General features: G+C 37.6%; 1 protein-coding gene across 1 annotated transcript; it reads right to left on the bottom strand.

Moving 5' to 3' along the window:
* Positions 1–7,836: 7,836 nt before the first annotated feature.
* On the bottom strand, positions 7,837–9,371 carry LOC131065032 (histone-lysine N-methyltransferase EZ3-like). Its single transcript, XM_057999397.2, has 2 exons — positions 8,527–9,371; positions 7,837–8,493 (listed from the first exon to the last, which is right to left on the bottom strand). The coding sequence occupies exons 1-2, from the start codon at positions 8,929–8,931 to the stop codon at positions 8,467–8,469; spliced, it is 432 nt and encodes a 143-aa protein (XP_057855380.2). The 5' UTR covers positions 8,932–9,371; the 3' UTR covers positions 7,837–8,466.
* Positions 9,372–14,562: the final 5,191 nt, after the last annotated feature.

Here is a 14,562-nt window from a genome sequence, read left to right as displayed (position 1 = left end):
CTATGGAGTCAGGAACTCCAAATCTATTCACAATATCATCATAAAAATTAAGAACAGCCATCTCATTAGCATCCTTTAGTGCTGCAGCCTCAGTCCATCTAGTAAAATAATCGGTTGCAGTGATGATCCACCGGTGGCCTGCACTTGACGGTGGGTTAATAGGACCAATGAAATCAACACCCCACCTGTCAAAAGGTTGTTCTGCTTTTATAGGATGTAACGGTAATGCTGGCAGCCATTCTTTCCCTGCAAACATAACACACTTAACACACTTCCTTACATATGCATGACAGTCCTTGAAAACATCTGGCCAATAGTAACCAGCCCTTAGGATTTTATATGCAGTAGTCCTAGGAGAGAAATGACCTCCCGAATGGCCATCATGGAATTCATGCAAGATTTTTGTAATCTGATTTGAATCAATACATCAAAGGAGGACACCATTGTGATCTTTCCTATACAATATATCATTAATCAAGACAAAAGGAACTGATTGTAACCGATAGTACCTTCTTTTTTCCTTATCTAGGTTTGCTGGACACTCACTAGTCTTTAGAAAGTGAACCATATCCTACAACCATCTTGATGTACTGTTATCATCAGCCATCAAATCAATCACCAGAGCTGTTTCTACTCCTTCTTTTCTTGAAATTTCATTTGTAATAATCTGTTCACACAAGCCTCTTCCTCTAACCAATTTAGTGACCTGGATGTCTAAGTCGTATTCCATAACCCGTGTTATCCAACCAACTCTTTTCTCATTGAGATCTTTACTGAGGAGAAACTCTTTTACACTTGGATGAGCAACCTTCAGGTGTACCCTATTATGAGACAACAAGTGCCGAAACTTTTTAAGGCTCTTTACAATAGCAAGGACATGCTTTTCAACAAAGCTATACCTCTGCTCATAATCTTCCAATCCTTTGCTAAAAAATGCAATAGGCTGTTCCAATCCTTCTGTGTTTTTCTGGACCAGCATTGCAGAAATAGCCTCATAACCACCATATGCATACAAAATGAAATCTTTGCTAAAGTCTGGATTTACTAGAGCAGGTGCTGTTGCAAGTGATTCCTTGATAGTTTGAAAATTTAACTTTGCTTCTTTTGTCCAGTGGAAAACAACATTCTTCTTCAGCATGGCTGTAAGTGGTTTCAATAAATCTGCAATATTAGGCAAGAAACGCCTAACAAAATTAATCCTCCCAATGAAAAATTGTAATCCCTTCTTATGATGTGGCAGGGGTATCTCCAAGATTGCTCCTATTCTTTCCAGATCCACTGTGACACCTTGCTTAGAAACAACATAACCCAACAAGTTTCCTTCATGAACAGCAAACATGCATTTCTTAGGGTTGAGTGAAACACCAAACTCCTTGCAGCGCTCAAAAATCTGCCTTAAGTGCCCAAGATGATCTACGGCCTTCTTAGAATAAACTGTGATATCATCAAGATAAACCAAAACAAACTGGTACATCAAATTACTAAATGTCATATCCATGGCTTTCTGGAATGTTGCCCCTGCATTGGATAAACCAAAGGGCATTCTTTTGTAGGCCATGGTACCCCATTTAGTGGTAAAAGTTGTTTTATACTGGTCTTCATTTCTGACTAGAATTTGGTTATATCCTGAATAACCATCTAGAAGTGAGAATCTTTCCGAACTAACCACATACTGCAATATTTGTTCCATTGAAGGAAGGGGATGCCTATCCTTCAAGGATGCTCTATTCAGATCTCTGAAATTGACACATAATCTAAGCTCTCCATTCTTTTTCCTAACAAGTACAAGATTGGACACCCAGCTGGTGTGTTTGATGGGAAAGATAATGCCACTTTCAATCAGCCTAAAAACTTCCTTTTGCATTAATGGCTCTATCTTTGGGTTGATAGGACGCTGCCTTTGTCTTACTGGCTTAGCATTTGGTTCTAACTCGATGGTATGCTGTGCTAATTCAGGATTGAAACCTTTCAAATCACCATATTCCCATGCAAAAATGTCTGCAAACTCTTGAAAAAGCTGAACATATGACTCCTTTTCAGTAGAGGAATTCACTTTACCTATCTTTAAGCTTTTCCCAGGTGCAACCTCCAACTTTTCATAATGCTCTTACGGGACCATCAAACTGGTCTTATTCTTTTTAGCTTGATCATCCGAATTAAAAATCAACTCCAAGGTAACAAGACCCTTGGGCAATTTATTTGACTTCAATTGAATGACTTGATCCCCATATTGTTGCTGAATTTTGTTCTGATTTGAGGCAGCTAACACATCTTCCTCCAGTAGGAATTGTAAAATTTGTTCATCCGATTCAAACACTTGCCAATTAATATTATTATCCGAAATTGAGGGCCGGATAATAATCTTGATATGCTGCTGATCACAGGTCCCTTTTATACTACTTGGTATATCATATTGGGCTCCAACTGCAGCTAACTGATCAGCATGCTGATTTCTACTTCTTGGAACAGCTATAATGTTAAATGCATCAAAAACTTCAATGGAATCCCAAACCCTGAGCTTGTATGCTTTTAAAGTATCATTTTTTACTGCATTCAAACCTCTAACTTGGTTAACAATTAGCTCACTATCACCATGCACCTTCAGGTTTTTAATTCCACGTTTTCTTTCCCACTCTAAACCTTGAATCAGCCCTTCATACTCTGCTGTATTATTAGTACAGGCAAAACCAAACTTGAAAGCTGCATAATATTTCTCACCCTTAGGTGAAACAAGCATAACCCCACCTCCTGAACCATTCCTGCTTCGTGACCCGTCAAAGAACATCTCCCAAACATCATTCTGAGACTCAATATTAGCTTCTTGTCCTTCAACCAGATTAGGCATAATTAAACTAGCTTCTTGAAACATATAATTTCCCAAACCAGCATCCACAAGGATACTAGTTTCATCTTCCAAAACATTCTTTGCTGCCCATTCATCTAACAGGACATCCGGTATTTCACTGACCTGAGTTACAGGCTCATGAACAACTGCATACTCATCATGCTCAAAAATCATACAATTAGCATTAATGATGTTAGGCGTATAAGGCTCTATATGATTCTTAGACAACAATTCAGATTGGATAGTCACTTTGGTTCCATATCTAGTTCGGAACAGCATGTGTGACCAATCGGATGATAAATATCCTCCTATTTTGGCAGTAAATTCTCTTGACAAACACAGGGCAAAATATGGGGGCAGATCTATGATATAAATATCTTGAGATATAGAGAAATTAGGACAAGCATGTAAGGTTAAACTAGCATCTTTGATAAAGCCTATAGTTCTAACAGCCGAACCATCAAGCTGTACTACGCCTTTCTCTAATAAATCATATTTCAGGCCAAGTTGGTCAGCTATCTTTTTAGGCATAACAGAGCATGTAGCTCCGCTATCCACCATGCAATTGTGTACCAAATTATCACCAATAATAAGAGAAACGTAAAACGGGGGAGGTTTCACGCTCTTACCTTGGATTGAAGTTGCTTTTTTATTGTTGTTCCCCTTTTCATCATTCTGGACAATAGTATTAGTCAACACAGCCTCCTTACTAGCATTAGCAAATGTCACCTTAGGAGGAATTTCTTCGTTCAATGCCTTCTTCAAACTATTGACTTGTCCAGGAATAGCTAAAGAATCCCACATGCTCATGGTAACATTCATCTTTTTCATGGTGTCCACAATGCTGTAAGGTACAGCTGAATGTACTTTCTGTTGTGTCTTGACAACAAACGTATCTGCATCCTTTTGAAACTGCTCCTTAGCTGTTGCAACAGGTACTTTCTTCAGAATGCTTGGTATTTGTGTGGATTTGAATGACGATTCTTCGGTTGCAGGTCCTTTACCTTTCTCTGATGTTTGGCCTATGTCAAGAGCTCTTTTCTTAGCTTGAGTATTGGCTGCAATTGGTGAATCGCCATTCATGCCATTAAATTCTTCATCTTGCCAGTTAAGAAAACTAGTTTCCATAGTATGCATATCCTGCTGTTGTTCAGGCGCAGCTGGAGGTATATCCGGTTGTGAGCTTGCAGCATTTTGTACCATGAGAGCTTGATTTATCATGCCATTAGAGCATGTAGACTGATTATGAGCTTGGTTGCAAGGACAACACTAGTCTACCTCTGATATTAAATTGTTTTGAGCAGGTACAATGTCTCTTATTGCATTTGCAGCATTCAAAGGTGCTGGATTGTAAGGCTGATAAGACCTTTGATTAATATTTTGCCTCGCACCTTGGTAATTATTCTGATAAGGCTGTCTATTCTGCTGGTACTGCTGATTGTAGCCTTGACTTGGTTGCTAAAAAGTTGGCCTTGGAGCTTGGTAATGCTTCTTAAGACTTGTCAACTCATTTCCCAGAGTCTGCAAAATATTTTCTATCTTTTGCTGGCTGCTCCTTATCTCATGTATTTCATTTGACGTGCCTGGTACCGTTGTCTCTTGAGGAGCAGCAATAGGCATTGCTGGTATAACAGGCAAAGAGGCAAGAGGTGGTATATTGATTGGCTTATCAGGTTGAATAGCCGAAAAATAAGGCATTGGAGGCCTAGGTGCTATCTTACCAGCCTGTATAAGGCTATTTTCCGCTCTAATAGCAATGCCAAAAGCTTGGGACAGCGAAGTACCACCCATTGATTGAATCATAACTGAGATATCACTATTCAAACTTTTTAGAAAATACAAAAATGCATGATCTGCACTTGGTCTTACCGCTGCTGGTATTCGTTTCCATGTTTTTTGAAAACGAGAGTTGAAATCTGTCATCTGCTCCTGAGGAGCACGCTTGATAGTTGTGAGTTGTTCCACCAGGGACAAGTGATCAGACTTGTCTTCAAAAAACTTGGTTAACAGATCCCCAAGCTCATCCCAGGAGTTAACTGATCCCACAGCCAAAGTTCTGAACCATTCTAAAGCTTTTCCTTTCAAGGATGCTACTAACAATTTCACAACAACATCTTCTTCTGTAACGTGGTGCACATTACATAAACTTGCCACATCACGGATGTGGTCTATTGCCAGTGTTTGGCCTTCTCCAGTGAAATCTGGTAAGCCTTTTAGTGCTGCCAAAGGCACGTCATGATGCTGGGTGAAATTCAATGGGCTTCCTTGATCGAAAGGCATGAAAGCAAAGGCTCTTGGTAAGGCCATAGCACCAAGCTGAACTGATGTACTTGCTGCAGCAACTCTACAAGTAGGTGAGGCTGAATGTCTATCTCTTTGATTCCTGTTTACAGCTTTACCTCTTCTTTGATAAACTCTTGTAGGAGGTAATGACTTGCCTCTTTTTGTATATATGGTTCTTTTGGCTGATCTTCCTTGTCTTTTTGGTGAAGAAAGCTGCAAATATTCAAAGTTTTTGGAACTTCTAGTTTCAATTCTTCTCATAAGGCAAAAAAATTATGCTCACTTGATCTTTTCACCAGGGAGTCACCAGATACACAAATTTATAACCTCTTACAGGTCTTTATTATGCTGACAGTGCATCAAAATCAGCATAAAATATGAACATGAACCTCCTTTAGGGTCCCACCGGGCATGCCAAAACTGTTAAAGCACAAATTTGCACCCTACTAAACTATAAGTTTAGCAATCTGGCCTAACATGGGATTCACTTCTGCATGTGGGCAATGCGCAACTTGAAATGAAACCTCCGGTTCCTAGGCCGGTTCCTATTGGATAATCACCTGATACTCTCTAATATTGGACTAACTTTGCAGGGTAAAGGGTAAGAAATTACAGAAAAGGTACTTAAAACTGAACTAAAATTAACTAGAACCTGGTGATACACCAAAATGTGAGAGATAAATAATAAAAAACTGATCTCAGTCTACAATATTATACTTTAATTGATAAACACTTCTTTCCTGTTATACGTTTGCATAAGTATTTCATAATAAGGTCTTGAGACGAACCAATGAGGAAATAATAATGTTTCACTCAAAAATTTTGAACTTTAAAACACATACTATGACCTGCAAACATACATACGTTCCTATATTAAGGTACTGACTGAGACAAGTAAACAAGGAGTAATATAACTCACAAATTTAGCTTCATCAATCATGCTTGTACACAAAAAATTGGAAGGATAACAAGGCTTGATTCCATAGAAAATTGCTCCAAAAGATGCTGTTTCATATATCATATCTCCAAATCTGAGTTACAGAATCTGTGCAAAAGAAAATGCCAAGGACAAGAAAAAAAGTCTCTCAAAACACTATTCTTGCATAAATTTGAACTAACTCCAAATGAAGTGTCTTCAGGCATTAAGTACAAAAAACCCCCAACTAATTGGGTCGGATGCAAGAAAAGTGCCTCAAAAAGAGGAGTCTAGAAGACACCAAAAAGGGCTATAAACCTGGAAAAGTCTTCCTCAAAAAATAACCAACCCAAAAGATCACTAGAAACAGCCTCAAAACACTTAACCAAGTAATAAAAGCTCCCCAAAATGGTGGAAAAGTCCAACTTCGACCCTTTACCTAAAAGTGCTCCAACCTCCCTAGATTCACTCCATTTGGTTTCAAACAACCTCATGTTCCTATAAAAACTTTCTTGTCTCCAAAATTATCTCAACTCCTTTTGAATGTTTCCCAAGTGGTTATGCATGATCCTATATGCTCTCCTTATGTCTCCAAACTGAAAAGACTTCTTCAATGAGAGCCTTATCTCTCCTAAATTAACTCCATTTCAAAACAAAGTCAAAAGACTTAGTCTCCTTCTTGCATATGGATATACCTTTTACATTTCGAATAATAATATTCAATTACAATTTATAATTGCATTGTAATTAAATACCTTTTACAAAGAAATACCAGCGTTTTGACCAAGAATGAAAACAAAAATATAATAAAAATAAAACATATTTGATATATTAATAAACATCCATTTTATCGAACATGTTTGATTTTTATTATATTGCATATAATAAAGCCCAGCGGACTTGAGGGAGAATATAAAAAATGACAAAGGATTTTATAACCCTAAAAGTTTCGCACTCCATCATATTTCTCATTTTGCAAAGTGCGAACAGCAAAGAAGGTTCTGGAGGGTTTGGTGCCGCCATTGACAAAGGGTGCTGGGCTTTCTAAGTCTTCTCTCTAAATGCAAATCGTTTTCTCTACAGGTATGCTCGCACCACATTTACCAGGAAACTTACTGTGTCCGTTTTTTTACATCTTGCATATGCTACATTTTGCATACATATTTACCAGGAAGATAACGCGCTGTGTTTATTTTTTACATTTTTAACATCTTGCACGCACCATATTACCAGGAAACTTGTTACTATCATCGCATTCCATGATACCGCATCCTTTTTAAGGCATTTTAATCAAACAGTTCCAGCATGCTTTGGAAATAAAACTCTCTATATAAGAAGAATTCGTGTTCCCTTTGAAGACTTCACAAGCTTCCCTGATATATTTGTCCTTGATATATAGTGTCTCTTCAAGATGACGCCTAGCACAAGAAAGCCACCTTTTCATCCTCCATTAGACAAACCAAGGTAGAGAATGACCATCGACTTCAAACTTGTAAGATGGTTTGATGTTTTCAAGTAATGAAAACTGGACATTCTTATCTCTAGAGTTGAAATCTACTCCTGAAGGAACAATCTTTTTCTGCTGATCAATATCACTGGAGTCCAATAGGGGTGTGTAGAGAGTATTCTCTTGTTTATCTCTGAGAGACTCGGAACTGTCAGAAACACTCTCTTCAGCTTTAAAAGATTCAAAAATATGTTTTGTATTAGTTTCAAAATTACTACTATTTGATGGCTGCATGCTATTTTCTTGTGTATCGGAAGCTCTTTACTCTTCATGCCTCCTTTATATCATGTGCTTGATCATCATCTATATTGCCTAAATCTTGTTTTCTGGATTGTTTTGTGACTGAAATAGTCCTGAAAAGTTTCTTTTGAGAGAGTTTGGATTTATTGCTATCAGAACACCTTGTGTTTGAGCTGAAATTAACATCAGAAGGTGGGGTACTTCCACTAACAATAGTATCCATATCTGAAACTGCAATTGTTTTTTGTCTTTTCCTCATGGAAACTAATACTTCTTTAGCAGTTCTCTTATAATCTTTCCTTGAAATACCTCCACGTTTATTCGTCTTTTACCTCTCCTAGAAAACTCTGCATGTTGCAAAGTTGATGCTTCCTTTCCAGCATTAGAGTCTCCTTGATTGCTCTCAGTTGTAACTTCTTCACCAGAACAAGCACCTTCAGTCATGATAGTTGTTGGCCTTTTAACACCTGTGCAGCTACTATTTGCACCTGAACCTTCCTTTGGAAAACATTCCATGAAGATATCTTTTCTAGTTCCACGAAGAGGCGTCACCTCACAAGCATCAGGAGTAGAAGAATCTGCAACAGTGATGTTTTCTGTAGCTTTCAGTGCCACTAAATAACAGTGGATCCCACATGGTGTTTTGTTGTCTTCTTCAGGGTTGCTCCATGGTGACTATTTTTCACTAGGTAAAACGAGACCCTGAGAACAACCATGTAACCGACAATCAAAAACCAAACAACGTCTGCAAAACAAGTTGTCAAAGGAATCCAAAGCAGCATCTAGATCCTTTCCAAGAAATATGTCATCACTAGAAGCTATATTTTCTGCAGTTGCTGCAACAGTTTCAGAGTTCTTCACTTGTTTCTTCTTGTCTTGCTCCGTAAGAAATATATATCTTCCCTCAAGCTCAGAAGGTTTGGCTTCAATACACTGACCAAGGCTTGTGAACACTGCCTGGGATTGCGCATGCTCCTGTATTGTCATTCGTAAAACAAAATCATCCCCTTCAGTAAACTCATGTCTAGCATCTTCCTCTTCAGCAACCTCCTCCTCACTATCACTACAAACCAATGCTTCATTTCCACATTTGTCATAGTAAATATGCCTCCTTCCAACAACTGACTGATCATCTGCCATCCTTTGGTTCCTGTCAAGAAAGATCCATGTAGTATAAGGCGGTATCTTTTCCACAAATGGAAGCTTAATTGCTCAAACAATACTCTTGCACCCAGAGCTGCTTGCATAAATAATTGTTGAGGATGCACTAGAACCTTCTTCTTGACAATTTACATTTTCCTTGTCTCCCAACATATGATCAGAATCACTTAATTTACAGTGAGCACTTTCTATTCTCAATGTAAACATGTCCTTATTACCATCCTTCTCAATCGCATTTGGTACCTGCATGGTATCTGCAAGTGACTGAAGGTAAGCAGTACATGCTTTTAGATGTATAGCATTGGATTCTATTTTTTTCTTTTACATGCATAGATCGATTAGCTTGGACTTGTGTCTTCAGCTGGTCTATAGTAGAGGTAACAATTGCAACATATTGATTGATTTTCTCTGCTTCCTCTATTTTCTTGCAGTCTCCAACATCTACCCTAGGTGATGACCTTGAAACAGACATAGAACTAGTGTTCCTTGAAGTCATTTTCTACAGCCAAAAACCGTGTTTCCCCACTCCTGAAAAGTACTGGTTAAAGCTACTTGAAAGCTTTTATCAGATCCATCCTTTTATCCTTGAAAGTGTCCCCTGTAAGAGTTTCCATAGGCAGCCAGAGCAGTTCATTATTCCAGCAATTTTTGTCATGGAGACTCTTAATTATTTTCTTACCATAGTTTGTCACCAGTTCCCTAGGCAAAAAGGGGAGCAATAGTTGCAATCTTCCGACCTGCCCAAGAGTTATGCCATTGCCTATTTTGTTTATTATATTTACAGTTGTGTCTTTGAGAATCAAACTGCTTGTTGAATTCTCCTGCAAAGAGATAAATTCCTTTGTGTTTTCATACTGTGTATTTAAAGTTATGTAGAAATGAAGTTCAAGCACGGGCTCGTGACACTCATTTCATTACCAGTTGATTCTGATTTCATTGAAGTTCACTGTTTGAACATGTATTTAAAAAACTTAGATATTCTGTTTCTTTACCAACTTGTTGCATTGAATTGTTTATCTTCACGGTGTCGTATTGACCCTTTTAAATACTGTAAGGTTTCACATTGAAATAATATGTCCCTTAAAACAGTTTATTCATTAATTTTTTCTTTTTATGCATATCATGAATAGTAAAGTAAAAGGTTTCAGATTTAAAACAAACATGTCCCTTTGATACTTCAGTTGGTTTCTTCATCATTCCACTTTGATATTCTGAGATTAGTTACTCTAAAGGGTATGTCGGGCTCATACCCAAAGGGAGCCTCGGTCAGGGGCACATGCCAATTAGAGTAACTAATTATCTGCGCATGAAACAAACACATTAGCATAAACATTTCTTTCTCCTGAAGCACTGATTTGTGTCTTTATCTTTCCCGCCCTTTCAAAACCGAAATATGATAGGCTATGATAAATGATACGTTGTAGGATGATCTTTCATTGCTTAGATCTATTGGATCTAACACCTCTTCTCTTTTGTGAAGGAAAGTAGGGGTTTTTCAGAGTCTGAAGATCGAGGAAACATTCATAAGGGCAACGGGGCAGCCAATAACCAGTCAAAGCAACCCAAGGCAATGACTGGTTATCCTCACACTCACTATTTGATTCTATCCTTTTCTGTTTTGGATATGTAGGAAAGATAGAAATGCTAAGCTCACGGCTTGTGTGAGGTTTTAAGAAACTCAGTGTATATAAATATGCTTCAGATGCATGAACTCAATTTGTAATCTATCATTGTTCAATACAAATAAAAAATACACCTTTTTTCTTTTTAAAACACTGCAATGTACCTTTTGTAAATGCAATCATTTGATAAATATGCATCCTTTGGCTAAAATTACATGGGTAATGAAATTTTAGATAACAAATATGGCATGGTCATTAGGAAAGGTATCAATGGTAGTATGTCCTTCATTTTCCCAGTCCATAGGTTCAGGGTGGATTAAGAATAAAGGATCCTCATGTTGAATAATTTCAAAGATATTAGGGGTCATGATAGAGATGTCAAAATTTTCAATAGGTATTTCCATGTCTAGAATGTTACTCTCGTTAGAATGACCTCGCACAAGGAGCTCTTGATCGTCCTCAATTAAGTCCAAGTCAATCGAATGTGATTCTGATTCAAGTGGGCTAGTTCCTAACATTTGTCCTGCATACGTGTGAACTATATCGACTCCTACATCTTCTTCTTCCCTTTCAATTTAAAGTTGTTCTTGTTTGTTTTTCCATGATAGCAAATATTCTCCGTTCCCTCGATCTTTTAGCTGCATTTGTTTTTCCATGTTTGACAAAATTTATGCAAATGATTGTTCCTTGGATTGTGTGCTTGAAGATGTTGCCTCTCTATTATGTGAAACAATGACCTCTTGAGCTAGTTTTGGATTACTACAACACTGCAATGGATTTGAGTCTGTTGAGATCATGATTTCCTGCCCATTGTATGGAAATTTCAGGCACTGATGACATGTTGATGGGATAGCCCATATGTCATGTATCCATGGTCTTCCCAAGAGTATGTTGTATGGTAAGTCCAAGTCTAGAACTTGGCATGCTGTGTCTTTCTACAAAGGTCCCACTCTTATGGGTAACATCACAAATCCTTTAGAGGAACGCTCTTCTTCATCATAGGCTTTAATTTTTATCTTTTTCTGGGGATCAACTGCATCTTCAAAATAACCTAGAGCACAGACAAGACTCAAAGAGAAAATGTTTAAGCCAGTTGCCCCATCTATTAGGACATGTTTAACAAGTGTTATATTATTGAGGACTTCAATTTGCAAGGAATCATTATGGGGATGTTGCAAGGAATCAATCCTTGGATATGAAGGAGATGAGATTTTAATAGGATCCTCTGAAATAGGTTTGATGGGTATATTACTTGGTGAAGACTCTATGGAAGATTCTTGCAAGTTTTTAAGAGGTGTAGGAATAGATGCCTTTGTAGAGTCAATTTGCTTATGGGGGGATGAGCCATTGCTAGACATAGGTGCATGATTTTGATCTTCCTCAACAAAATCCCTTAGGGATCTCTTTAAGAGTTGCATAAAAGAGCCACCTTTCTTTAAAAATGCATTTGAATCCTTGTGAGGTTTTGACATAGTTGGATTTTGATTTTGGACTTGTTTGATTTCTCTGATATGTTGGCTTGTTATGTCTTCTTCTTGTATTTTTCTTTGGTGTTTCATGTTGATATGATCTTCAGCTATTTCAAATGTTTCTATTTCTATTCCTATGATCTCCTGTCTCTGCGCTCTAGTTAAAACGAGCATACACGTGAGTTGAATATTGTGCTAGGATTCAATTGTCCAAAAGTTGTTTCAATAAGTGATCAACTGTCAATGTAAATGCGATAGAGTGATATGACATGAAAAGATGATTCAAGTGTTTTAAAAGTTTGCAAGTTTTTTGATCTTTGATTTTGGAGTGCAATGATGATGATTTTGATAAAAACCAAGTCCAATAGGAATGATATATCCTACGATGTGGGACAAGGTTATCTTGACCAAACGTTGTAGTTTCGTGATAAAGGATGATAGATCCTAATGAGAAACTATGTTTTTGAGTGATCAGTTTATCAAAGAGGGTGATGATGCACTTTGAGATGTTTAGGTCTTGAACTTGTTGAAGGTGAATACTTGAAAATCTTGAGGTGTCTATTTCTAGAGTCCAAATTGATAGATGATAACTTGACCAAGTGAACCAAGGAGACAATATTAGCATAGAATGATAGATAATAGGTGTTTATGCTTACTGTAAACTGATGAAGGAAATATGACAGATCTAAAAAAGACATGCAAGAAGATAGTTCTGGGTAGACAGAGACATAAATTCGTATGATAGATCACATAGCCTCGAATGCCAATTTAGACATGCTCATACGACAAACCGAAAATCTCACATGACAGAAGACATAAACTCATACAACAATTCTCACTGGACCGGATGATAAAAGATAACACAAGTTTTTCTGCTAAACTGGTTCGCATGACAATTCTCACTAGACTGGATGATAAAATAGATGCCTCGCATGACAAACTAACAAGCTCATACAACAGAGGACAGAACAAAGACAAAAACTTTGTTTGGATAGATTTTTGATCAATGAAGTTTGATGTTTTGCTTTTGTTTTCCAATTTCTTATATGTCCGATTTTCTATTTTAAGGACTAAGACACAACAAACACATGATATGTTAAGTGACCTCAAGCATAATACACTACCTAAGGAAGTTGGTTGAGAGAGAAAACCTTTGCTTTCAAACTTAGGTACACACCCAATAGATAATCAGAATACGGCCGCTAAGTCTCACACAATGGATTCTCAATGCCATATTATCCAACTCAAAATGCTAATGGGGGCATGATATGGAAAGTGTCTTGGGAGAGTTACTATCTCTATTGCACAAAGATTATCCCCCTTTCAGAGGTGAATTGGGTAGCTTCTAATTTAATTGGAACTAGTAAGGGATTTGTTTAGCACGTCGGGGTATAAACTCAATTAAGAGGTCTCCCAGCTTTGAAAACCAAGGTTTGATATACCCGAAGGTATGGAGGAGATCTATTCCTAAGCACTGTCATTGACTTGATTTTCATCAAATCATGTTTATTTTATAGTGGGTTGGAGTACTTGGTGTTAGCCATTCCCACTTGGGTCATTCCCCTCTTACCGACCTTAATGGCTTTGGCCTATAGGCTCATTGGGAGGGCAGGCCTGCTAAAGATATGCACTAATGAAAGAAAATGATGAGTCTGGCTTTTTGATCACCTAAGAAAGGTGAGAGCATACTCGCCTATCATTAAAACACATAATACATGTTTATTCATTCCCTTTAGCAAAAACAAGTGTGCCTAGAAAATTTAAAGAAGACATAAAGTTTGGTTGAGTCCTCCTAGGAACCTGCAAAATAGATACATTAGTAGTCATGATGTTTGGATGAAAAGAAGCTTTGACAAGCGTAATCTTCGACAATTGTCCTGCAAAAACCAGTTAGGCTGTTGAAAAACTCACAAATAGACCAGGATTAGCATTAGTAATAATCAAATTGAAGCATGAAAACCCTAAAATGCAATCTACTTTGAAAACATAGAAACAAAATTTCGTATGATAATTCTCACCTGATTGTATGATAATTATCACCTACTCATATGAGGACACAAAGGAACTTGTACAAGGCAGAAAGGGAACTCATACAAAATTCTAAATCAGACCCAGCCAGAAACCTACTAAATTGGAAATTTGATGATGTTAAGAGGCCAAAAATGAGCTTTCCGGCCCCATGGTGGGCGCCAAAATGTCGTGCATGTGAAGTGTGATACCTGCAGCTGCAACAAAAACACTTAATAGATCATTACAAGCATGGTTAACAAATAATAAGCAAATGAAGATGAACCATGACAAAGCGACCTATCACCTCCTAAGAGATGCGAGTATGGATTTTCTCTCAGATTTGGATAAGCAAGCCCAGTGACTTGACTACACCTAGATGGAGGGATTTGAAATGATAATTATATGCAAAGATGAGATTGATTAAGCTAGATTGATCCAAGAGACTAATTAAGCTAATGGTATGCATGATTAAGCTATGATGATGATGCAATTAAGATAGAAAAGAGATT

The sequence above is a fragment of the Cryptomeria japonica genome, chromosome 11, assembly GCF_030272615.1.
Source record: "Cryptomeria japonica chromosome 11, Sugi_1.0, whole genome shotgun sequence".
Lineage (NCBI taxonomy): Eukaryota > Viridiplantae > Streptophyta > Pinopsida > Cupressales > Cupressaceae > Cryptomeria > Cryptomeria japonica.
The sequence above is the reverse complement of the archived record's forward strand: the minus strand, read 5'-3'. Positions and strand labels throughout refer to the sequence as shown.